The following is a 23646-nucleotide window of genomic DNA, read 5'->3' as shown; positions in this document are numbered from 1 at the left end:
ATGAAAATCCTACAAAAAAAAGGAAAAAAAGATTTAGAAAAAATAAAATTATTAATATATATAATATAAGAAATTTAAATAAAGATGATGATATTTTTGAAATAGAAGATATAATAGACCATAGAATTAATGATAATAATTCATATGAATTTTGGGTTAAGTAGAAAAACTATGATTCTTCAGAAAATACTTAGGTTAATGAAATTGACTAAAAGAGATAATTAAAGAATATTTTAAAAATAAAAAAATAATATATAAAATTTAATATCATATAATTAAATAGACAATCTTTTCTTTATAGAATTAAAAATTATTTACAAAAAATATATATATCACAGTTATTGATTATCCAACATTGCAAGTAGTCATCGAAGGAACCAAGAACGATTAGTGAACAATCACAAAAAGCATGGTCACAAAACCAATTTGTTGTTCAAATGCAGTGTGGGAGAGCTTAGATGTGCCGAAGTTGGAAAGAAAGACGATAGCGACTATGGCAGCACCAAAGAGTTGCATGAAATGGGATTGAAATGTCCTAAAATGATGGAGGACCAATTATGCCATTTGATCAAAGTCACTCCTTATCATCAGTACGATCTCGCGATTGCCGGATTTATAATTATGGGTAAGTGTATTTTGTGAATGTAAGCTGTTAACAGGGTCTTATTCCAGTTTCTTTGGTTGACAATAGGTTTAAAGCTCCATACCATGGTTCTGGATCGGCCATCGACGTATGTCTATCGAATTCAGAAGACACCAGCTCTCTTTTTCCCAAGCAAATGTCGAGACAATAGGTGCCAGATTGGGAGCATTGCTAGCTTTACTCATGCAAGTAAAGCAACTCGTTTGTCAAACCGTATCGTTAGTAAACGAACCAGTTCTGGTTGTAAGCCAAGGTTTTGACGACTCAAACCACAATGAAGACTTGCCCTTTTGTCCGACCACTCCGTGATCCGTTTTCAGAGTCAATCATTGTTCTAAATTGCATTCCTCCTCTTCCCTTTCTTTTATGTGCTATCATTTCATTTCTTTCTCCTTCGAGTTGCTTATATACCTATTCTTTTCATTATATGATCTTTGTTTTCTTTAACAGCAAAACCTGTTTATCTTAACATTTTTATAACCTTTCTTTCTTCGTTAAGACACTTTCCAAAACATTTAACCGAATGAGAAACAAAGCCGTTGAAGTCACTTCAGTATAAACTATCACGGGCTTCGCCCAATGCTGCGCTGTACGTGGTTTGATTTGAAGTTGCAATGCTGCAGCTCGGACCGTCATTTCTTTCTCATACACTAAATAAAAAAGCTGTTCTTTTCCCGTATCTTTGTAGTGCTTGTTCGATACACGACTGGGCTTCTTTTTCGGAACATCAGCTTTGACGAATTCGATGTCTTCCTCTTTATTTGTTTTTGTGGTTTTCAATGGTTCGGGGGGGGGTTACGTCCAGGTATTCGCTGTAATTGGTGACAGATTCTATTGGGTACATCACGTCGTCAACGTCCATATCCATTTGAATAATGTCTTTTCCGGTTTCATCCTGCGTATTCCCACATCCATCGTTATAAATAAAGGTAGCCATTTATTATAAATTAGTAGAAGTAAAAAAAAAAAAATTGAGCTACGACATAATATATCCCAGAGACGCGCCAAGAGTAATTGGAAATCAAAGCAAAAGTTTTCCATGTGCCAAGTGTTTTCCTCGCCATGCGCGAAAATAAAGTATTTCTGAGCATATGTGATATGCGTGCGAGCGCACGGTGTTCTAATCAAATTATTATTATTTTTTTCGGGCTGGGTTCCACAACAGCAAGGTAGGAAAAAAAATGAGCATGCAGAGATGCTAAACAGTTGGGACAATAGGCGTGCAGATGTGTAGAATGAAAATGTATATTTTAGAAAGCTTGGGATTGCACTGTTTTGTTACTGGAGGTGCTAATAGAGGCACCAACGATACTTTAAAGATAGTATACGCTCTTAAAGAGCGGGAGTTGTTATGCTGGATGAAATGGTCGTGTAGTGGGAGTGGGAAGGCGGTGGTGAGTGGAGTTCTTTTTTTATAGAATTCTAAAGATGTTTACAAAGTGTGTATCACAGACATATGTTCTTCTTTCACTTTTGGGGAGCAGCAGCAGCAGCACCACCACCGGATGTTGCCTTGGACACCGCGCTCAGGAATGCCGTCTTTTGATCAAAGCCATAGCTGGCATTGCCTCCCACCAGCGAGTTCAGGCTTTCTGCGTCGACTGCCTGTGCGAACTGCATTCCATTCGACACCTGGAAATACCGTTCATAGTCTCCCGTCTGCAGCTCCAACATCACCTTTTCACGCTCCTCCGCCGTCTGTTCCGTTGACACCATTGACGCAGCCACCTCGCTCTCCTGATCATCAAATCCGCTCATTGCCGTCCAGTCAATATCCTTGTCGATAAATGTTGTTACTCGTCGGCTCTCTACAGCCGGCTTCCGTGAGACATTGTTGTTCTGTCGTGGCTGTCGCTGCTGACGCTGCTGTCGCTGTTGGTTAGCACCGTCTGCCTGACGCTTCTGCTGCTGTTGTGGACGATTGTTGTTGTTATTGTTGTTTCCTCTAGATCGTTGCTGTTGTTGCTGGTTCTTCGGACGTTGTTGCTGTGGCTGTTGCCCTTCTGATGCATCGTCGAACTGGCCAGGTACTGGTGCTGCCTTTGCCTTTTGTTTGCCACGGAATCCCATGCGTTTAAAGTTTTGTTGTTGAGCATTGTTTAAGAACTGGGAAAAGGGATCGGCAGCTTCGAGTGATTTGCCACGACCGGAACCACCAAGACGGACGGAAAGCTGGGCTCGTGATTGTTGCTTTTGTGGTTGTTGTGGTTGTTCGGAAGGCTGCTGTACTTCTTCAGCTGGAGCGGCAGCCGCGGCAGCTGCTGTTGACTGTTGTCGTAATGTAACCAGTGACGATCGCCATTGGAGACTTCTCAACGCAGTACTTGATCGCAACATTATTATTTCTTTTTCTCTTTTGCTTTGGGAAATGCCAAAAAACAACAGAAGAGTCACAGACCGCAAATTGCCCTGGCAAGCCAACATTTGGAACTCAGATCGAAGATTTAATATGTGATCGCAGCAGCGCTACGGTGACCACATGCCACAGCATGTCCGATACACACTTTGGACGTTTAGAATAATTGCAAGAAGAGCTGTGAGATGCACATAGATGAGACTAGTGCTATCATTATTATTATTCCTTTCTTTGAGCACCCACTTACTCCCGTGTTTTTGATACTGATCATTGAGACGGTTAAAATTCCGATTGGCTCTCGGAGAACCAGATAGGCGACCTGACGTGCAAGTTCTAGCTAGTGTAAAATCAGGTAAGAATGTTCTTGTCGATAGCCTATTTTATTTCAATTGTTCATCGATAATGGAGTCCAATTTTTATATAGTAGTTTAATCATTGCGTGTACTATAAGATAATACATGCACCCATCAATATAGACCTGAATAATTCACATTAGTACTTAAAGGGACGTGTGACTAAAGGTGCTTTGAATTGGAGACAGCGACATCTTATTTTTTTGGTACGTTATTTAGCATATACATCCAAGAGTTAGAAAAAGTCGTTTTTCTAAAAGTATGTGATAGGAATAAATCAATCTGGCAGTGGATAATTATCAGCCGTTTGTTAGTTGAAGTGCTGAAAGCGATTAGCCGCACCTTGTCAAGGAAGATTTATCTTTCCACTCCGTAAGAATGAAGATAAAGAAGCGGTAGAATTAATAGCTGGTTTACCTGAGGATGGGGTTAAGAAATAAGCCCTTTGGATTAAGTAAGATTATGCAGAAACTTTGAAAAGGAGATTTGTCTAAAGGAACCCTTTAGACCTGTCATTTCTCAAAAAGAACAAGATGAAGACCAGCTTGGAAAAAAAAACCTTGACCATAACTCCTATAAGAATTCTATATGGAAAAGAACAACTAGGCTCTAAACTGATTATACTTTTACTCTGTTCGTAAGCCTATATAACAGCTTTTGGTATGCTGTATTTTGGCTCACTATACCATATAGGAACTCATTATATATAATTATTTCACATAAGCATGGAGGAAGGACCCCAAATTCATCTGGGTTCGAGGCTACTTATAAGATCCTCTATAGCTTTCAACAGCTTTGGATTACAACTAATAACAACGTACAGGTGGTGAACTTTTTTTTGGCATCCCGAAGAATCGTTGTGCTCCTGCCAGATTGATCATGGAAACTGGCAAGTGGTCAGATGAACAAGCACAATCAAGAGCTATTATCTATGTATTTTCTGGATGCTGCTATCAAAGATAACATCTATATTACCCAAGTCAGAACCCTCTTCCAAACCAAGCTAGATGAGCGCAGTACAAGTATAGTTTTCTTCCTTTTTATCATATTCTTGATAACTTTCATTAATTTTACCTTTTTATTGGCTACGGACTCTACCTATTACAGTATGACTCCCATAGAGTGGATAAGAGGTTGGCCTGTTTGGTGTGTATTTATGGTCCTCGGATCCTGCTTGATGTAAAGCATTCCTCAATTGCTTTTGTCATATATATGAGCAATTTTTACTCTTTAAACTCTCCTCTGTATAGCTCCCAGGTCCTAAATATGACATGTTCATGACAGTGAACCACGTTTATTTGTTAGATGCTTCACCACACTCAAGCCCGATAATAATCCTACGTAAGCGATGCCGCTCTGAATCAGTAAAAGAAACCCTTACTGAAGTTTAAAGTACATGTCAATATATAGAAGCAAAGAGAAAAACCAGCTAAGCAATATTTGGCTGTATATCATTTTCATATACAAAATCGCCAGTGACATCCTTCTTCCAATTCTAGTTCATATAAAAGCTTCATGGTCCGCCAAGGTCCTTTACGAAATGACCTACAAATGGCAACTAATTTGTACGATGGTAGTTCACTTTTTGCTTGCAGTTTCCTATCCATGGATTTGGTTGCTTATTGTTGGATCCTCAAAACTCATTTAATTCTTCTTCAAAGAGCAGCTGCTTATTTCGTTTCTCCCTCTTTTCTTGTATACTGTATTGACGATTCTTATACTTGTCAAAACTTCATCTCATGGATCCTCTCATTGATAGACTTCTTCCACTCGACCTAGTTAACGATATTCTATACTAATCACATCTCAAAACCAACGTGCAATCTTGTACTACATTGTTGTTGATATTGACTTTTGGGCAGTAATGATCATTTAATTAAATTGCAATAATAATGCTATCATGACGAGGGTGCAGGCGAAAGAATGATAGTGGTGGGATTGGATGGTGTGCGACCGCCCTGGATGACACCTACATAGGGCGTAATATCCCAGTGCAACGACAAATTTGCCTGTTGATGACTATGTGGCAACCCGTCAGTTTCTTGCCTTTGGATCAAATCATAACCACACGAGTAATATATACAGACAAACACTCCCTTCTTCCCCACCGTTATTACCTCCACTTTCGGCTAACGTCGACTAGAGCATATTTGTTTGCAATGTTGCGCAGACTCAGGCTGGCATCCTCTTTACGCGTAATTATCTTATCCCATAACACGACCGAGTTACGATCATGCGTCTTTGTCTCGTATTCGGCAACGACAGTAACAAACACCTGCTTGGTATTCCAATTAAAAGCGGGCGTGAAGTCGGCATCCAAGTCAAACGCGAATCGCGCAAAATGGCTCTTGGGAGTGCCATAGTCGTAGTAATCTGGTCCATATCGTCGGCTCACACTGTAAATTATGCAGAGGATTGAATAGGAAGACCAAGACAAACGTGTAAGTGAATCAGAGGACAAAAAGAAAAAATAAATCTGTTAAAGATAAACGGTAGCTGCTATACAAACTTACACGCGTAATGTGTCGGCGTCGACTCGAATGTCACTGCTGATGGAAGCATAGCCAGTAATGTACGAGATGCCAGCAACAACAGCAAGAATGCCGCCAAGTGCGGTTATAGCAAAAGAGAACAAAACCTATAAGCGTAAAGATTTAGTCGTTGGCAACTAGGAATGGCATTTAATATTCCCAATTGTTTCCGATTTACATTAGCACGTTGCTGTAAATTGTACATTTGAGGTGGGTAAAAAAATGAAAGTAGTCCAGTAAAATTATATCCAGAAGGCTGCAACGTGTCACTTGGATTTTTCAGGCACCACTCCTTTATTTGTGAGTGTGGCAACACGTAATGCAGAAAGATTTACATATGAGCAAATAAGAAAATGCGAGAGAAAGATGACATTTTAATTCTGGAATGCTCGTGGTCGCTTCAGAGGTACTTTTGAAGCTTCTTGCCGCATCGCATTGTCCATATCCTCATCGTCTGTATCAATCAATGTTTCGTTGAAATCCAGTGACTGACGCGATATATCCATTGTTGAATTTGTGGGCATGGCATTCTCGTCAGTATGCTTGTGTCTGACATTGGCATAGCTAAAGGAGATTGCTTCTTCGTCTCGGTCATCAGGAGGAGCATAATACCAAGAATCAAGCATCATGTCCGCTGCCCGTCCTTCTTGGGTCTGTTCCTCTGGCGGGTCTTCAGCCTTTGGATCTGATAGCTGTTCTTCACTTTGTTTTGATTGTAAATCGATTAATTTGTCGAAATTTTTTGACAATTTTTGATAGTGCCGATAACGCAACTCTTCGAAACTGATTGGAACGTCTGATCCTTTTCCACCAACGCATTTCTTCGTAGCTGCAATGTACTCTGATTTTCCTTTTGAGTTTTCGGATAATATATATAGCGACTGATATTGTGCGAAACGTTTTTGAAGATACGGCGGTGCTTGTGGTGCTGATGATGCTTTCCTTGTGCTAGTGTTTTTGGGATCCTAGAAAAGATTGAATAGATTATCATATATACGAATGCACATTACCATTTTTACATGCTATCCTGTTGTCCTCCCACCGCACTCTTATTAATATGCAATTTAACAGTAAGCAACTCACATCATCTCGATATACGCTGAAAGAAGATGATGGTTTAGGACGTTGGTATTGTTTTTGTGGTAATGTTGTTCCAGCAAATTGGGTAACTTGCGGTTGGTTTTCAATTCGTTGGGTCGAGTTATTGACAAGTGAGGATGATCGTGTCGATGATGTTGGAATGGCAGAATTGGAATCGTTATCGGGGTCGGAATAGACGGAAAATTGTGGTTGACGTGACGCAGATGATGTTGGTCTTGAGGATCCAATGCTGCTACTAGCGCTGGCACTGGAGTATTTCAAGGCGAGAGGGACACGGTCGTTGATAGATTCTGTTCTGGCCATAGTAGTTGTGTTCTGTTGTTGTTCTCGACGTTGCTGATCGACTCTTTCGAGAAATTGTTTGTGTTTGCGTATCATCCGCTTGATCGGGTGCGCCTGTTGCTCAATCCCCTTATTATAAATGGTCATGGCATCCATATACTTCCTCTGGCTTTCAAGATAATCCGCGTACTTTTCATAAAACAGGGTCAAGCTCTGACCAATGTTGTTCCGAATCAGCAACTGATACGCTTCGTCAGGATTGTCCAGGTATTCGATATGATGAATCCAGCATTTTAAGTAACGAAGGTCTTGCTGGTATCGTACACATGTTTGAAAGCGGTGTGTTGCTTCTTCCAATAGTCCACGTAGATCCGATGATTGATTGTGACCTTCTGGATACATTTCGACAGTCCACTGAATGTACCGTAAATATACGTCCAGCGGATCATCGTGTTCTTCAATATCTTCTAATTCCCGTGTAAAATGGTCATGGCCATCTTGCAACTGTTGTTCGCGTTCTTGTGTTGTGGTTCGATAGACACTCGCTAATGCGACTGCACTCCGGCCTTGTCGTCGTGGCATGACATTTTCTTTTTGACCTTCAAATTGAGAGCATTCTGGAATGTTGTTTATAATAGCTTGTCGCTCCTCGTCGTCCATATTTGCTTTTTGGTTTTTTCTGATAGTGGTGAAGTGGGAGAAAAGGAAGAGAGGTACAGTGCAGCATACCGACACGCCCACGCGGGATGGCGAATACAACTCCGCGGAATCGAGATACACTTTTGCCCAAGCAAATACTAATACGAATACGAATACGAATACGAATACAACTACTACGAGTACTAATACAGCTACTACGAGTACGAACACGAATACGGCTACAACTACAACTACGATTACGAACGATACAACGAATACAAGTGAACCAAAGGAAACGAACAAGAATAGGAGATGAAGAGAAGCAAAACTTGCAAGTGAGGTGCAGGTTGACTGTTGGTTTTGGATTTTTATAAACTGTGTATCGTTCCTGCTAAAGCTTTGGCTATGGCTTTGGATTCATTCTTTGAATGAACAATATTTTTGGAAGCTAAAGTAGTGCCACCTCCTCGTGGTAGCTTCTGGAAGCATTGCTATCAAGCAGTGGCTAAGAGCACTACAAATATCATAGTAAACATAATAAATCTAATAAATGACTTTTCGTATAAAAAGCATATTATCTCTATGGTCTTGATACATCTTTTGCTTGGTTTCTTATACGTCTACTTGGCCGCATGCAATCTCGAATCATTGCTGAGCGTTATGTTGCATCCGCCTGTGGATCCCGCCTGGTCTGTCAAAGGTGATTGTGTGAGAGGCATTTGTGACGAAGTGGCCCTTTCGTGTGGGGATTACCTTTGCGTCAGTTTTTGCCTGGTATATGTAAATACATTTCCTTATAGCACAAAAGCACTAATAGCAGACCCTTAGGCGAATGCCCATCTACAACGGCGACTGCATACATACGCAAAAATGGCATAGAATTTCGGTCACTGTTAGTAAACCTCTTCCTTTCTCTGTTTGTGTGTGTGTGTGGATATCCTGGCAGAGGGCGCTGTTGGTATGGAATGTTTGGGTCACAGATCCAATTACTCGCTAAAATGGCGACATAACACCTCAGTGACTGATACTGTTTCGCATCCACTTCTAGTAGGTAACGTACATGGCCACGCCAGTGTTTTCAAACTGGTTTCCTCCGTTGACTTTGTCTTTGCGCTGAGCTTCTCAGCTGCACTTCTCGAAAAAAAACTGTACGCACGTACCCAGGGATGTAATACATATTATTAAGTAGGAGGAGTAGAGCATATTGTATTATATGTTACAATTACAGAGATAATGACTGTTTATGTGAGCAGCGTCATCATAAAAGCGGATCCACCGCAAGGATTGGGAAAGGTTTTTGTTTTCTTAAAAAGGATCCCATTTCTCTGCATCGACCAGCTCGCCAGGTTACGATCATCGTCAATCACGCTGACCACTGAGTTCGATGCGAGGCTAAAATGGACAAGTAGTCTACCTCCCAGGATGTGGAAAACTCTATCAAGCGTATTCAGCAGCGTCGTGTACCAGTGATGTCTCCAAGCTCGGGATCCCCTCCGATGTCCCCCCCCACACACTCCCTACACCCCCAATTTTATTTTCACGGCCAGCACGAACGGTCTGCGCATATAGAGGCCGAGTATGATAGCAAAGTACAATGGAGACCCTGCACGAAAAGCATCGTAACTTGCCACAGAGCCGCAGAAAGACAAGGTCCTGGTATGTACGTGTTGCCAGGAGCCTGTACATTGTGCTGGTTGCAATTGTGTGAAAAAAGCTTTGCGAATCTCTTCGCGAGAACAGCCGCCATTCCGCTCGGAATTGGCCAAAATGCGTGACGCGACGAATACAATAAAATAAATTTTTGACATGCTTGACATGGCAACAAGCAGCTTTCAGGAACAGGAAATGTCACAACCCCTGAATGCCATGGCAACAAAAAGGTCTTTTTCTGCTGTATAGCTCTCGAAAACAAGCTTCCAGTTGTCTGCTTCAAAGGTCCATAAGTCATAAAGAAGGATCTTTAATGTGAGTGGTAAGAGATCATGGGGCAAGGCAACCCAAAAAAGGAAATTTTTGTGCATATCAAATCAAATCAGATCAGAGCAAGTATAGATAAGGAAGCAGGATACAAAAAAACGCGTTTTCTTTTTTTTCTTCTTTACCAGTTTTCCATTCTTCCGTACTTTTACGATGAGCACTCACGCTGAAACACCTACGACCAAGCCACAGGCTACTACAACTTCGACCACGACGATGCGTCCACCATCCCCTACGACCCTGACGCGGCATCACAGCTTTCATACCATTCCCGTTCCACCATCTCCTCCGCGCCACCCCAATTCTCGCCCGTCCTTACACCCACCTTCAGCTTCGACAACGCCAGCACGGCCTCACACCACTCCTTCGTCACCGTCTTCTCTTCCGACTCCTCCCTCATCATTGACCTCGGCAACAATGATGATGCGTCCAGTGCTCTGTCGCGTGCGGGTTCGTCCCCACCGCCATCACCGCAGTTCAGTCCTTTGCATTCTCCCGTCTTGCCGCCGTCCCCTCTTCCTCACCATTCTGCTCCCGCTTCCCTGTCCTCTTCCCCGCTCTCGCTCCTCCGATGGTTGAGGTTGCCGATGACGAAGAGGCTGAAGAGGCGCCAGTGCCAGAAGAGGATGAAGAGATCCCATATGCTGGTGATATGATGGACATTGACAGCGACGACATGGATATTGACGACGATCAGAGCAATCTGATGCACGTAGACTGGGTTCCTCCTTCGTACCCCTGGTGGTACTAAAAACATCCATAAAGTAAGCTACTCACATTGACCTTTTTATTGAGCGCGTTCACTGACTTGGACACGTCTATTCTTTCTGTTATGATAGATCCCAACAAAAAAAGCAAAAAACACCACAAAAGGTAAGTATAATGTTTCTGCTGTCTTGTGCTTCTGCTTCTTTCCTATCATAAACGCGCTCATTGATACCGGCTTCTTCTTTTTCGTACAAATTCTAATAGCACCCAAAAAACAATTCAAAAGTCAAAACCCTCAAAAAAACATTCAGTATTCAGTATTCAGTATTCCGTATAGCTATTGGTAACAAAGTCAACTCTCGTTTTACTAAGCCTGCTTCAAACACATTGCTGCCTGATAAAGATGAAAACTAACATTGCTGGCTGGTCGATTTAATAGGCCCTCCTTTTCCTGCTTCCGTTCTTTTTTACCGGCTCCTGCTTTATCCTCTTCTTCCCGCTTGTTGGCGTTGGTTTGTTGGCGCGTCGGCGTCGTGGTGATGTGTCGGTTCCTCGGTGGTGCCTTCTCCGCATGGCTTCTTGGGTGGTTCGTTTGGGCCGTCTTTGGTCGGCTCTTTTGCGTGGGCTGTTTTGGTATGTAGTTCAAAGAAGGCTGTCTCAGATTCAAGGCATATATTTACTGATTGGATCCATGTTCTTTAGGTCTTTGCGTGGTCGGTTCGGCTGCGATGCTTCTGGTGTTTGGTCTGGCGGCTTCCGCCTTCGTCAGGCGATGGGGTGCAGTGGAGGGTACCCGGAGTAAGGTAAGGGCTGAGATGGAAGGCTGTGGCAAGGCACTGTGCTATCGCCTGTATAGGGAGATATAGGGGGCCTCTGCGCATGTTTCACGATGACTTTGGACTAGATGGCTGTGGCACCACCGGTGTGCTGTATGGTGATGCTAGGAACATTGCATTGTCGTTTGTCGGTTTTGGAGGACGAGGGTGACACCTTGCATAGCAGGAATGTACAATGGAGCGGCCCGGTAGACCATGGCTCTGTTTGCAGGCACGTATTGATCATCTTTACTTTCACGTAATAAAGGAAAACAAAGTGAGCATGATGTACTAACTAATTTAAAGTATTTTTGCTAGTCGTCCATCCCCCTTTCTTGTAGCAGTCAATCGTTTGACGATTGCTAATACAAGGGAGGGGAGCAGCTCTATGTAGGACCTGAGGCCGTCTTTGCATTGTGCATTTATTTAGTCGTGGTTGCTCCATTGGTTCACACTGGCTCAAAAGACACCCCGTGGTACTCCTGCGTCGACAATACCACAAAGCATTGTTCCACAAGCATTACCACCTCACCGACCCCACAGCACGGTTCTCGGTCGTCCTCTGGAATGTGTTTACGCCTAAACCGCGTCTGATCCCTCAGGGGGCCTGGGTAGCAGTTAGCTGTCCCTCTGCTATGGAAGTGAGTATCCTTCTGTCTCATAACCCTTACCCTCTGCTTCGGGTGCCTGAAGCTGGGGTGTCCGGGCTGGGGTTGTCCTGGCGAGAGCGGTGCGGTGGTAGTACGCTGCCATGTTGGGAGAGCGCCAGCTTTCCAGGCTAGCCGAGTAAAAAAACTTGGCGCTGATCGCGGATTAGCAGAATCCCGTCTTTGGCTTGATTACGTCGTCGTTGCGTGTGGTTAGTATGCATGTGCCTGACATGCCGTCATGGTGGGGTGGCGCCAAATTTCAGACTAGCCGAGTACAAAAGCACCCTTGTGTCGAATCGAGGATTCGGAGAATCCCGTCTTTGGCTTGATTTTCTCTTGTCAAAATGCATGCCCATCACGAAAAAGCGTGCAACAGTGAATCACATGTTTCAGCGCAGCAATTTTATCATCACATCAAGAAGTAGCGCAACTCAGTGGTACGGATAACAAGCAAGAATTCGTAGCAACGAAGAGACATCAGCATGGCTGACGGTTCAACTCGAATATTCCAACAAGTTACGTTAAGACGGAAAGGAACTGTTCGGAACAACACATCAAAAAGAGCGGTATCGGCACGTTGTAGACATCAAACCAAAAAGCACAAGAGCAAGAAGAATTGACAACATTGCAAATGACAATTGCTACAGTCGAATCGAGATGATGAGTCACCTCTGCTTATGACAACAAACAGCAAGATTTATTCATGCGACAACATCGACGCAACAAAATAGTCGTCATCGGCGTTGATGACATCCAACTTGGTGGCAACAACTCAGGCAAACAGCATTTCCGGTAACAATTGACAACAGCGGGAACAGAACAAGCTTTCGAGCGGATCTTCATCATGGCACAACAGCAGATCAAGAGCTCCGGACGACAACATCAACCAAGGCAGGAAGGTGGCAACTAAACCCTGGAATCTGGCGACAGTACACTTATCAAACAGTCAAGCGGTCAACAACATCTCAATTACATGACAATTCTCGTCCGCTTCTGATCGTTTATCGTTGAAGAGAACAAGAAGCCATGGGAACGCTTTTTTGTCAAACCTACATAATCTGGCGATACTATAGTATGCAGCGTAATGACAACCACACATCAGAGACAACAAGAGCGACAAGAAACGACGTAGGCAGCACAATTAGTCATTTTACTTGCTACTTTATGAATTGAAAGTAAGTGCGCATGATTATCTGATGACACCGATATCAAGTCAAAAACAATGGTATGCTCATATCTATTATCTCTTCTTAGGAATCGTAAAGGCGATTCAAAACTTGGCGATGACCTCCATACAACTAAGCATCACGGGTTTGGACGACAGGAAAGGTCAAGGACACCAATGCGAACAAGTAAGTGAACAAACTAGCATCACATCATATGTGGCGGTTTCATTCTTGCTATGGTTGTGAGGCAGTTAACGCGTGGTGAATGAAAACGCAGCTGTAGTAACCGCAAATCAAACACAGGACACAGCTATTTAAACAATACAAGGTCTCGCTCATAAGGCGCATCAAACACGACATTGGCTTTGAAGGCGTCATCATCAAGTGGCCCATCATATTCAGATCCACACGACGGCACTGTATACCAACAAAGCGGAAATCAAGAAGAGCCTACCACCAGTATACAGTCTACGATACATTGGTGATAGAGACGATCCTACAAACCTGATCGGTGGCAAGCGGAAGCAGTCAATACATCTTTCAAAGTCAAGATGGAAGATACATATGCACATACACACTCAAGGCACATCAATGAAACGCACGTGATTGTCGACCAGCATCCATATTGCTCGCTCAATTATCATGCGACGACAATAAGATCGTTTGTGGAGAAAACGAAAAAGGGTAATTGTGCAGTGCTCTAAAAGGATTACAACAAACGTCATTGGGACATACCACATATATTCATCAAAACTTCAAACCATCCATTAGCAAAAGTGGCGGCCGAACGATATTGCTATTTAATGCATCCTCAAGAGATGCAGACACATGCTTCAGAAAATCAGCTACAGACAGCAAGATATACCAGGGGCAATAGGCATTTAGAAAAGCATCACGGTAAGAATTAGTGGCAAAAAGCAATTGATCCACCTTGTAATGTTACGCAATTGTGCTCACATTGCTTTGTCGTAGAGCCCTGCATGTTCCTATATACCAGTCAACGAGATCTCTCACGAATATATTCCCACTACAGATGTTTGGTAAGTTAATGTCCAGGTAATGATAGACCCCGTAAATAAGGAAAAGAAAAAAGAAAAGAAAAGAAACACAAAAAAATCAGAAAAGAAACAGAAAGGGAAAAAACCAGAAAAAATATATATACAAGACACGAGTTGCAAGGCAAATGCTGCAAAAAAAAGGCAACTCGAGAACAAAAAAAAAGAACGACAAAAAGCAGCACCTAGAGCAAGCTTATGGAAAATTATGATACAAGGGCAATACGTTTCTTAAGATACGAATGCACTTGTATCAATTCCGGGCTGAAGACAAACAATTGCATTCAAGACAAACATCAAAACAACGATAGGCATTACCTATACAAGTGGACCAATTATGGAAAAGTAGTTTTAACTGTAAGTACAAAACACATGGTGATATGTTGCCATCAATTTCATCAGTAGCTAACGTCACAAAATCCACTTATGTTTTCAATATTTCAAACAACAGTAACGAAATCAAGACTCTCGAGTTTTGTAATCGCAAACAACTTATCCATACCTCTAATCAAAAATGACGTCTGTGATCCACAAGAAGAGATGACGAGATCATCATACAACGGATGTAGCTGATGAGTGATACAACAACAATACCGTTATACAAAAGCAAAAAAATTACGAAGGATAATCATAAAGTACAACGAGTCAGTGCAACAGCAACTGCAGCACAGCCTTGGCATTTAAAGCAGAAACTTAGACTAGAAGCAAAAGAATAAGGGGCTATCATTACCACGGACGTAAACTTACTAACATTTGGTAGAATAAACATATCTTTCTTATTAGTTCAGAATAACACTTACTTTTGCTAGGAAAATTTGGTCAAGACAAGGGATTGTTGCATATAGCCATTCTCGTAGAATATATCATAACTTCTTTTTATACATAGCATTTCATGGTATCAACCCCTCGGGAATATCACGCCTTTTATCAAGCCACCTGTACGCTCAAATTTAGACAACCTAAATTTGATATGGTCTCGCGATAACGTCATTGACTTAAGACACAATTGGAAGCACCCGGCATAGCCCAAAACCAATGCCTCCGTATAAGTTTTTGCCACATAAGGAGGGATACTGTCGGAGGTTTGGGTATCATACTGGAATGAAGATCTGCGAGATTAACGAGTGACGATTGTGGATGCGTGTAGCTCTCAGGGTGGCAATTTGGGTGCTAGTGTCTACAGACGGTGCTTTTGGTAATATGTTTAAAAAGTATGGAGTTGAACCTTTAATGTTAGATGATATATACAGAACGACCGCTTTGGCGTGTGTTATCCTGGCAGTTTGTGCGTACATCTCTAACCTTACGACGACAAAAACAATCGTGGTGCATGATATAATGCATAATTTTGATTTAATACTGTTCTTGGGCTTTGTGGTCTGCATGTTTGAAATACCTACATAGTTGCCATGTCATTATATAGTATCCAACAGAAAGGCACAAGTTTAAGTTAACATCCGATTAAATAACGGGGAGGCTTGCAGGTACTCTATGCACCAAGCAAGCCTTTTAAGGCCTTGCTGAAGGGCTTTCATGAAGATGTTACTAAAGTTGTTGTCCAACTTCATCGGAAAGCTCTTATGCAAGAGAGCGTGTATAGATAAAATACACGATAAAACTTCATGGGATTATTTGGCAAAGCTTCTACTCGAAACCGTTTACTTTGTAATGATGTGAGCACTTGTAAAGCTGAAAACTGCAAAGACCATGTGCAAAGTCAGGAAACCGTAGATATAGATACTTTCGCAGAATGTAACAATCTCATTAAATGCAGAAGCAGGGTTTATCTAAGATCTACGCTTGCAAATACATCTCGTGCGTACTATGTACACGCTTCTAAATGAACAATGAATGTTCGTAATTTTGTAACTCGATTAAAATGCCTAATAAAAGAGCTGCAGTGTCATTGTAGTCAACGCTGCTAAAATGGCAAGCGAGTATATGTTTCAGTGCGAAACGATCTGTGCTTCACGGAGGATTCCCTTTTTTTTATATACAGTGGAGCTGACATTCAGGAAGACAAAGTCCAACGACAAGGGTAACGGCTTTGATGGTCAGACGGCAGCCTTGAAGGTGCTGCCATTACTGTAGCCTACGAATCTCTCTTTCAAAATTATACGTAGTCATGAAACCATAACCAAACAGATCTTTGCAACTTCAACAACACTTTTTGTGTTTATTTATTTTTATCATTTTCTTATTTATTTTTGTAGTGGTGCACCTTGTTGGTCAAGGAAACACACACAATCAGATAGTTTAGACGTCAACAACACTTTTTGTGTTTATTGATTTTGTCTTTTGGTGGTGTACACCAATGTGCTTTTTGTCATTTTCCTATGGGGCCCCGTAGGGAAAAGTATACACCGATGCCCCCAAACATCTGTTGGTGCTACTGCATAAAGAAATCCTTCTTGCTCTGAAAAATAGACCTGTATTTATACTTTTTCAAAAAACCAAAAAAAGTCACACGCTAGTGGATCAGCAGGTCAAGACTGGTTTTCAAGCGCAGTCGCCCCATCACGTGATTGGCTTTGTAGAGCCCTTCTGCTTCTCCTTTGTTCTTTGCTGTGCCAAAGCAAAAGTAAAAGAAGTATCGTTGGATTGACACTATGGAAACACACACGGTCGCTGTCATGCCGCTGTAGTATATAGTGTCGATCCGTGTTTCACCTTGTGCACCATCTCCGCTTCTTATATGGGAACCCCGAGTCCGGATCTCAGGTACCAATCTTGTACTTGATTGAAAAGGCATGGTAACTGCTATACACTCAAGCAGTGTAGCGATGGTAATAAGCAGACACCAAAATACAGAGACTCACCGTTGTCGACTCGTAATCAAAGGACAACAAGTTCCAAAAAATAAACAATCCAACGTCCATTTCATCATCGGGAAAGATTCGGCGGTTGCAGTAAAAGCAGGGCACGAAAACCAGTGTCTTTTTATTGCGTTCCTCGCTACTCTACGCACTCAACTAGAACAACCTGATTGTAAGGTACCAAACTCACCGATTAGCTTTTAACGTGTTCTCCAACATGAAGGACGGATTTACGAGATGGATCGACGGCGACAAAAAGCACACGATTGCCCTGCTTTCCAAAGCAGACGGAACATGTAAACGGCCCACCGACATTGGCTGGCAACTTTACCAACAGAATCAGAAGAAAGTTGACGGTGGAGTCAGCATTATAATACCAAGATCTCCCTTGGTGCTATACATAGCGTAAAGGATTGTTGTAAGCAAAAGACCATCAGGTCAAACCTGCTAGCACTAAGTTGCCATTTTAAAAGCAAAAGTGTGTTGAATGCAAAGGAAATATGCAACACATTGCCTGCGACGTCCAGGTGAACTTCAAGTTCATCCGTTGGGTGGGCACTGCCCGGCACTATGACACGCAATCACATGGTCAATATGAAGCAGCTCATATAAGCAAGCAATCAGTCGCCAAACTTACCGAAAGGGTGGCCCTTGTTGTCGGTAGCAGCTCTCAGAGAGCAATGAACCCACCACAACAACCTGCGCGCGAGATCGACGTCGATTTACAGCACGCTCGTAAAATGGCGTATCGCCGTCGTAACATACTTGCTTTGAACGGGTCCAACGCTAAGGGCGCACCCAACATTGAAACGGCAGCTGCTCCAATTCGACAGCTTGATATCGATTTTCCCGGTTTTGTACGGTCACCGCTGGATATCCATTCCGATACGTTCTGCATTCCTTTTGCTTCTCCTTTCATCCAACAGCATATCAAATGCACCCTAAGAACCAACTTTTACAGGTGTCACATACTCTTGTTTTGGTGACGGTTACTACCTGTGCAATTCTGTCATTTCCCACGAAAAATTGCAAAGATATGCCCCAGTTCTCCTAGCAATTTTTGGTGCTTTGAGTACAGAACATTGTGTTTGTACTTTAATACAATGCTCAAGGTGCTGGATACTAAGAAGAGTGACGCTGGTGAATCATCCATGTGTAGAATAATGATGGACTTTCCGCAAGCCCAGAGAGCTGGATTTTTTCTATCGCTTCTAACAACACTTTCTCTTGGTGTCAAAAGTGGCGAGATTTGAAAGGTTGCTACTCTCATCGATTGGAAACAATCGGTTGAACGTATTCAGGGTGAAGTTCGGTGGAACGTCGAGAGGTATTCTTGGAATATACACCAGAGTTATGTACGACACTACTGCGGGACGAATATTCGACATGTTTATGATACTGGTGATATGGAACGATAATTTCCGCGCACTACGAATTGGATGAAATGGTGGCTACGACCCAGCGTTGCGAGCATGAATTTCGGATCGAAGACGACGATGCATGAAGAACTTTTATGAAATGCTACAAGAACGAGAAACGGCGTAGAGTCCTTCCATCGCAGCACTTATCGCTTTGTCCAGCAATCCGAACAGTTTTTTCCATGTTACCACAACTTTTAACTACTTGAGGAACGAAGATCTGGCAAGAGGATACGTTACAAGATCTCCCCGCCGTCGTAAGTTTCATTTAGGAAAGGGTGCGTTGAATTGACCTTTAGTGATCGTCCGGCTTAAATCACTCCTTGATCTACCTGCAGCTCATCACGCAAAACAGCAAAAAGAAGCTTAAATAATGGTTGTCCTCTGGAGAAACCCAAGCATTTACCTAGTAAAAAAAATCAACAAGCGCAATTCAGAGAATCCTTCGACCGGAAAAAAAATCAAACAAAAGAGCAATAAAAGGAACTAACAATACTTGACTAGGTAAAAAAGAGCTAGTTGCTTGTGTGAACTGGAATTTGTAATTGAGGTCGTATGAAAAACATGTAGATTATTTAACCATGCCTAAATCTGGGAAGGAAACGAAAAAATTCGAAAGGAAGAAGTAATCAACGCACGCGGAATCACTGAAGCAACCAAGGCTCGAGAAGAACGTGCCAAGAAGCAATCTGACATTCGAGAATCTTTCCAGAAGCAAAAGAAGCATGATTGTCGAGCGAAGAAATTCACAAAGAACAACGTAAATTACGTAAACTACAAGGGGATGTATGATAGATCATAACATATATGGCGTGTATACTTGTTATTATAGCGATCAGCAGCCCGTTCATTTTACTTTACAAAATGGTTATCCAGTCACTATTGTCCCCAACGCCGATAACGCTTGCTTCATCAATAGCCTTCTGCAAATATCGTTAAAAGTGATTATGCTGTATATTCCAGAACCTCCTAGAATCGGCAACGATGAAAGAGCATGGTTACTCACTCAAGACTTTGGACTGCGTCGAAACATAAGGACTTTACCGGACCTACCTTACCATTCCGCCAATCTGCATGGGATCATGGTGCATCCTTTGGTATTTGCGAAAACGGAGCATTTGGAGATTCATCACATGTGTTGCAATGTTTCCTTTGGGATAATGATATTCTGTATTCGCAACTACGATTTAATACACGGTTCAGGGCTAACACGATATCTACACCCAACGATAACAGCGCCAGAATGTGGGGATTCGAGAGGCCTGTGCTGATGCCGAAAAATCCATAAGTGCTCATCTCTCCTCCATCTGTCTGACAAGAAGTTTGAGGGAAGATGACCTTGAAAACTACCGCACAACTGGCTTTAGCGAAATGCTGCAGCAAAAGGTTATGAACGCCAAGGCCGAAATCAAAAACCTCTTTTTTAGTAATGTTCTCAGTTATGCCGAGTTCATCGTCGTTCATGATATTGGCAATTAGGCAAAGATCACGAGTGGCACGTGAAATATGCGAGCAACAAAAGCAGCATGGTTTATTATCGTGACCAGATAGAGATCGGCAAAGTAGAATATCAGTAGGCTTTCACTACAAGTCAGCTTACAGAGCGATTGATGGCAATATCTACGAATTCGACAACATGAGACGTGTCGCTAAAAGGCTCAAAAGAATCGATGGAAAGTACCATTCATTCACTCTGTATATTCCGTAAACTGACTCCAGACAATGCTCTCGTCGATATATACTGCATATATCATTAAAGAAGAAGAAGAAGAAACATTGATCGGCGATGAGCTTAATCTCTATACCAGACAGTGAAGCGTCAAAGTGATACTACTAGCTATTTTTATTATGACTCTCAATGATCCTCTAGTCTTAGAACTCCTTCAAAAAGCTTTTCTTTCCCTTTTCTCTCTATATCATATAATACCTCTTTTTATTTAACTGTATGCCTCTTTGCTCTCAAAATACACAATCCTTTCATCTTGCTCTCCGATTAAGTTTTATTATGTACAAAATATTATATATATGCATATAAAAGTAGCTCATTTCTTGGATGAACCACGATGATGTGATAGTTATGACGGTTTTAAATAGTCAAAGTACGCTACATGTAGATCAGTATTAGCAGGAATGCTTACATATCAAAAGATAACTCCTGGTTAATTTAGTAATATCTTTAATCACATCAGCATACGTGATTGACATTTACTCTTTCCTTAGTTGTATAGCTCAAATCCACTCTCAAAAGTATTACGGAAATGGTGTTTTTATAAGACCAATGTGTAAAACCAAGAAAGGGGCGCCGGTGGTTTGTGTGAGCGGAACACGAAAAATATAAAAATGCAGGCGGATGATCGTTGCTTTGCTTTGCCGCTGCTTTGTTGAAAAGGAAACAAGGTAATAAACCCGTTTAAAACTTTTTTTCGCTTCAGTGGATTATGCATTCTCTAATCGATCTGTGTTCCATTTAAACGACAGAAAATAAGACTTTTTTTTTTCCCAAACACCATGCCACGCCCTCAGAGCAACATTTGGCAATATTTCACCGTCGTCGATGCTTCTGATGGCAAAGGACGAAAAGCCAAATGCAACTATTGCAGTCATCAACAAGCGTGTGGTGTGACCCGACTTCACCAGCATTTGTTGCGCAAATGCACCAAGATCCCGGAATCGTTACATGAGGACTTGCTACAAAAAGAAGCTGCGCGAGGAAAAACATTGGCAGTGCAAGCAGTAACACAACGATCGACCATGACGCAAGCCCTGCAGCTCATTCGTCGACAACAGCAACAAAATCCTTCGTGCCAAGCTATAGAAATAGACCGGGCACTGACAACGTTAGCAAACAACGGTATTACGGATTTATCGGGTGATTCATCATCACTGCGTGCAACAACAGGAATACCCTCCTCACAACAGCAGCAGCAGCAGCATTCCTCTTCGTCATCATCCTCCTCATCCAACAATAATCGCTATGATAACTTGTCATCATCTCCAACATCGCCTTCACCGCATCAGTATTCCAATACTAATAATAATAATCACGGCAGTCATAGCAGCCATCGTCATCTTCATCATCATCACCCACATCACAATAACAACAACAACAACAATGGCAGCAGTAGTAGTAGTAGTGCTACCATCACCAATAATCTCGCATCATCTGATCCCATGTCACAACGCATGTTGGACTATAACCTCGCACGTGCCTTGTTTTCAGCCAGTATACCATTTAATGTGGTCAACAACCAAGAGTTTGCTACATTTCTAAAGCGGATGCGTCCAGGCTATGCTGTCCCCAAACCACATGTGCTGCAACAGTATCTGCTCAAAGAGGAACATTATGATCTTATCCCACAGGATCAGCAACAGCACTCGTCTTCAGTTTCCCCCTTATCACCTACATACGACTCGAATGGATCAAACGTCATCATCGCGCCACAATCACCTCCTTCTTCATCCAATTCAGCAGCACCCTCTACTTCATCAGCTGCAACAATCAGTCGGATCATACATACACAAAGCATCAGTAGCAGTGCCAATGGGGGTAACAACGGAAGTAACCCAACGAGCGATGTCGGTTCTTCGTCCACTGCACACACTTCACGAGTTTCTGTGATGCATCGGCCTACCGAGATGGATGGAAGCTTATAACGGAAATGTGCCCTTTACTTGTGTGTGTTTGATGAGATACTTTATATCAAAGTTACGTGCTGTACATTGTATATGCTATTAGCAAAAAAAAAAGTTAAGTCAAATGTATAAAAAGAATAAAAAGTAGTAGTAGTAGTAGTAGTAGTAGTACATTTAGTTTATTGCAAATAATCCAGTCCAATTGAATTTGATTTCGAACAATGCTTAAAGGAGTAACATAAACTTTCCCTTTCTGTCCCTTTTATTCCCTTTATCTTTCACTTTTTTTTTTCTCTATTACGCTCAGAATGACAGTGACCACGTACGACGATTTAATTTACCAACAACGACCTGATGCAGTTGAAGAAGATCTTGATGATGAAGACCTTGAAGACAGCATTCCTCAAGTACTGAAACTGGACCTGCGGGGATCACGTATCGATCTTGAACGAGAAATCCTAGTCAGCTTACCTGAAAGTCTACTGATTGTCATGTTCCCCAATGGCCTTGTGTTGGGCAGTGGTGGTGGTGGTGGCCATGGCAACGGAGGCAGTCGAACGTCATCGGATGACCACGACGATGGACATGCATACGACGACGAAGATTCTATTGAAGAAATCACTCAAGTGGATTTCGATCCAGCAGCACTCAAGCATGTCTTGGAATGCTATGATCGTGCATCCAAGATGGATAACAGTGCGTCAGCCGTCTCGTTTCACCCTTTGCTAAGCAATAAGCAGCCCATCATTGTGTTGCGTGAAGAACTTGAATATTTCTGCGTGCCTTGTTCAAAGAACACAACAGCGACCGAAAATACGACTCAACTCAAATTACTGTGCGGTGAGCACTTGAAGCAGAACGACAAGATCTTTATTGCCCTCGAGAAGAATATTGCACGTGAAAACAACGTGGCAGAACAGCATCTGATCGATATGTTATGCGACGCTGGGTTTGATCGGCAGGACCGATGGAGTTATCGTGCTCTTGAACCATTGCGTACCTGTGTCATGAGTATGGCGTTGGTGCTGTTGGATATGTCAGGTCCTGACAATCCAGTGGCCACTGCACAAAAGTTGTTGTTATTCTGGCGTAAACCTGCTGTAAGTCAAAAAGAAAACGTTGATGTATTTTTTATTATTGGTGTTTCTAATTGCGTTGTTGTTGTTTTGACAGAGGAAATGTTGGTGGGAAGGAAATACTGTTGAAATACAAGAGAAGTCTGTGCGGTTATGGGCAAGGCGTACGTGGACGTTGGAATTATCGCTTGTGTAAGAGGGCAAAAAAGAAACGATTGCTTTATTGGTTGTCTTCTTTGTCCTCGTTTTCTTTATCACCATCACCATCGTCGTCACCGTCTGTATCCATCGCCTCATCCCCGCCTCCTTGTTCCTCGCTTTTCTGTTCTTCTGCCTCCTTGGCCGCTGCTTCTGCACGAACCGATTCCACTTGCTCTTGGCTTAATTTAAATACCAATTTACCCAATTCCTCCACGTTTTCCATCGT

At 42.3% G+C, this 23646-nt stretch overlaps 6 protein-coding genes across 6 annotated transcripts; 3 read left to right on the top strand and 3 right to left on the bottom strand.

Annotated features, from left to right (window-relative positions):
- Positions 1–1624: 1624 nt before the first annotated feature.
- Positions 1625–3012, bottom strand: BDB00DRAFT_809464 (uncharacterized protein). The gene has a single exon (XM_053122484.1). It carries the CDS (start codon positions 2978–2980, stop codon positions 2111–2113), a length of 870 nt encoding a protein of 289 aa, XP_052982464.1. The 5' UTR covers positions 2981–3012; the 3' UTR covers positions 1625–2110.
- Positions 3013–5115: 2103 nt separating this feature from the next.
- BDB00DRAFT_809462 (signal peptidase 22kDa subunit) lies at positions 5116–6127 on the bottom strand. Its single transcript, XM_053122483.1, has 4 exons — positions 6062–6127; positions 5866–5990; positions 5470–5748; positions 5116–5371 (listed from the first exon to the last, which is right to left on the bottom strand). The coding sequence occupies exons 1-4, from the start codon at positions 6086–6088 to the stop codon at positions 5251–5253; spliced, it is 552 nt and encodes a 183-aa protein (XP_052982463.1). The 5' UTR covers positions 6089–6127; the 3' UTR covers positions 5116–5250.
- On the bottom strand, positions 6128–7980 carry BDB00DRAFT_809459 (uncharacterized protein). The gene is made up of 2 exons (XM_053122482.1): positions 6967–7980; positions 6128–6848 (listed from the first exon to the last, which is right to left on the bottom strand). The coding sequence occupies exons 1-2, from the start codon at positions 7924–7926 to the stop codon at positions 6258–6260; spliced, it is 1551 nt and encodes a 516-aa protein (XP_052982462.1). The 5' UTR covers positions 7927–7980; the 3' UTR covers positions 6128–6257.
- Positions 7981–10035: 2055 nt separating this feature from the next.
- BDB00DRAFT_926773 (uncharacterized protein) lies at positions 10036–12118 on the top strand (the record flags this gene model as incomplete). Its single annotated transcript, XM_053128854.1, has 8 exons — positions 10036–10332; positions 10463–10614; positions 10722–10755; positions 10902–10933; positions 11030–11223; positions 11293–11393; positions 11495–11596; positions 11836–12118. The coding sequence occupies 8 exons, from the start codon at positions 10036–10038 to the stop codon at positions 11986–11988; spliced, it is 1065 nt and encodes a 354-aa protein (XP_052982461.1). The 3' UTR covers positions 11989–12118.
- Positions 12119–21681: 9563 nt separating this feature from the next.
- On the top strand, positions 21682–22164 carry BDB00DRAFT_785642 (uncharacterized protein; the record flags this gene model as incomplete). Its single annotated transcript, XM_053120551.1, has 1 exon — positions 21682–22164. One exon carries the CDS (start codon positions 21682–21684, stop codon positions 22162–22164), a length of 483 nt encoding a protein of 160 aa, XP_052982460.1.
- A 216-nt stretch (positions 22165–22380) lies between these two features.
- BDB00DRAFT_809421 (uncharacterized protein) lies at positions 22381–23444 on the top strand. Its single transcript, XM_053122481.1, has 2 exons — positions 22381–23243; positions 23317–23444. Exons 1-2 carry the CDS (start codon positions 22452–22454, stop codon positions 23413–23415), a joined length of 891 nt encoding a protein of 296 aa, XP_052982459.1. The 5' UTR covers positions 22381–22451; the 3' UTR covers positions 23416–23444.
- Positions 23445–23646: the final 202 nt, after the last annotated feature.

Source organism: Zychaea mexicana (genome assembly GCF_025766255.1).
Source record: "Zychaea mexicana strain RSA 1403 chromosome Unknown BDB00scaffold_15, whole genome shotgun sequence".
Taxonomy (NCBI): Eukaryota; Fungi; Mucoromycota; class Mucoromycetes; order Mucorales; family Lichtheimiaceae; genus Zychaea; species Zychaea mexicana.
Note: the sequence above shows the minus strand (reverse complement) of the source record. Positions and strands in the feature narration are given on the sequence as shown.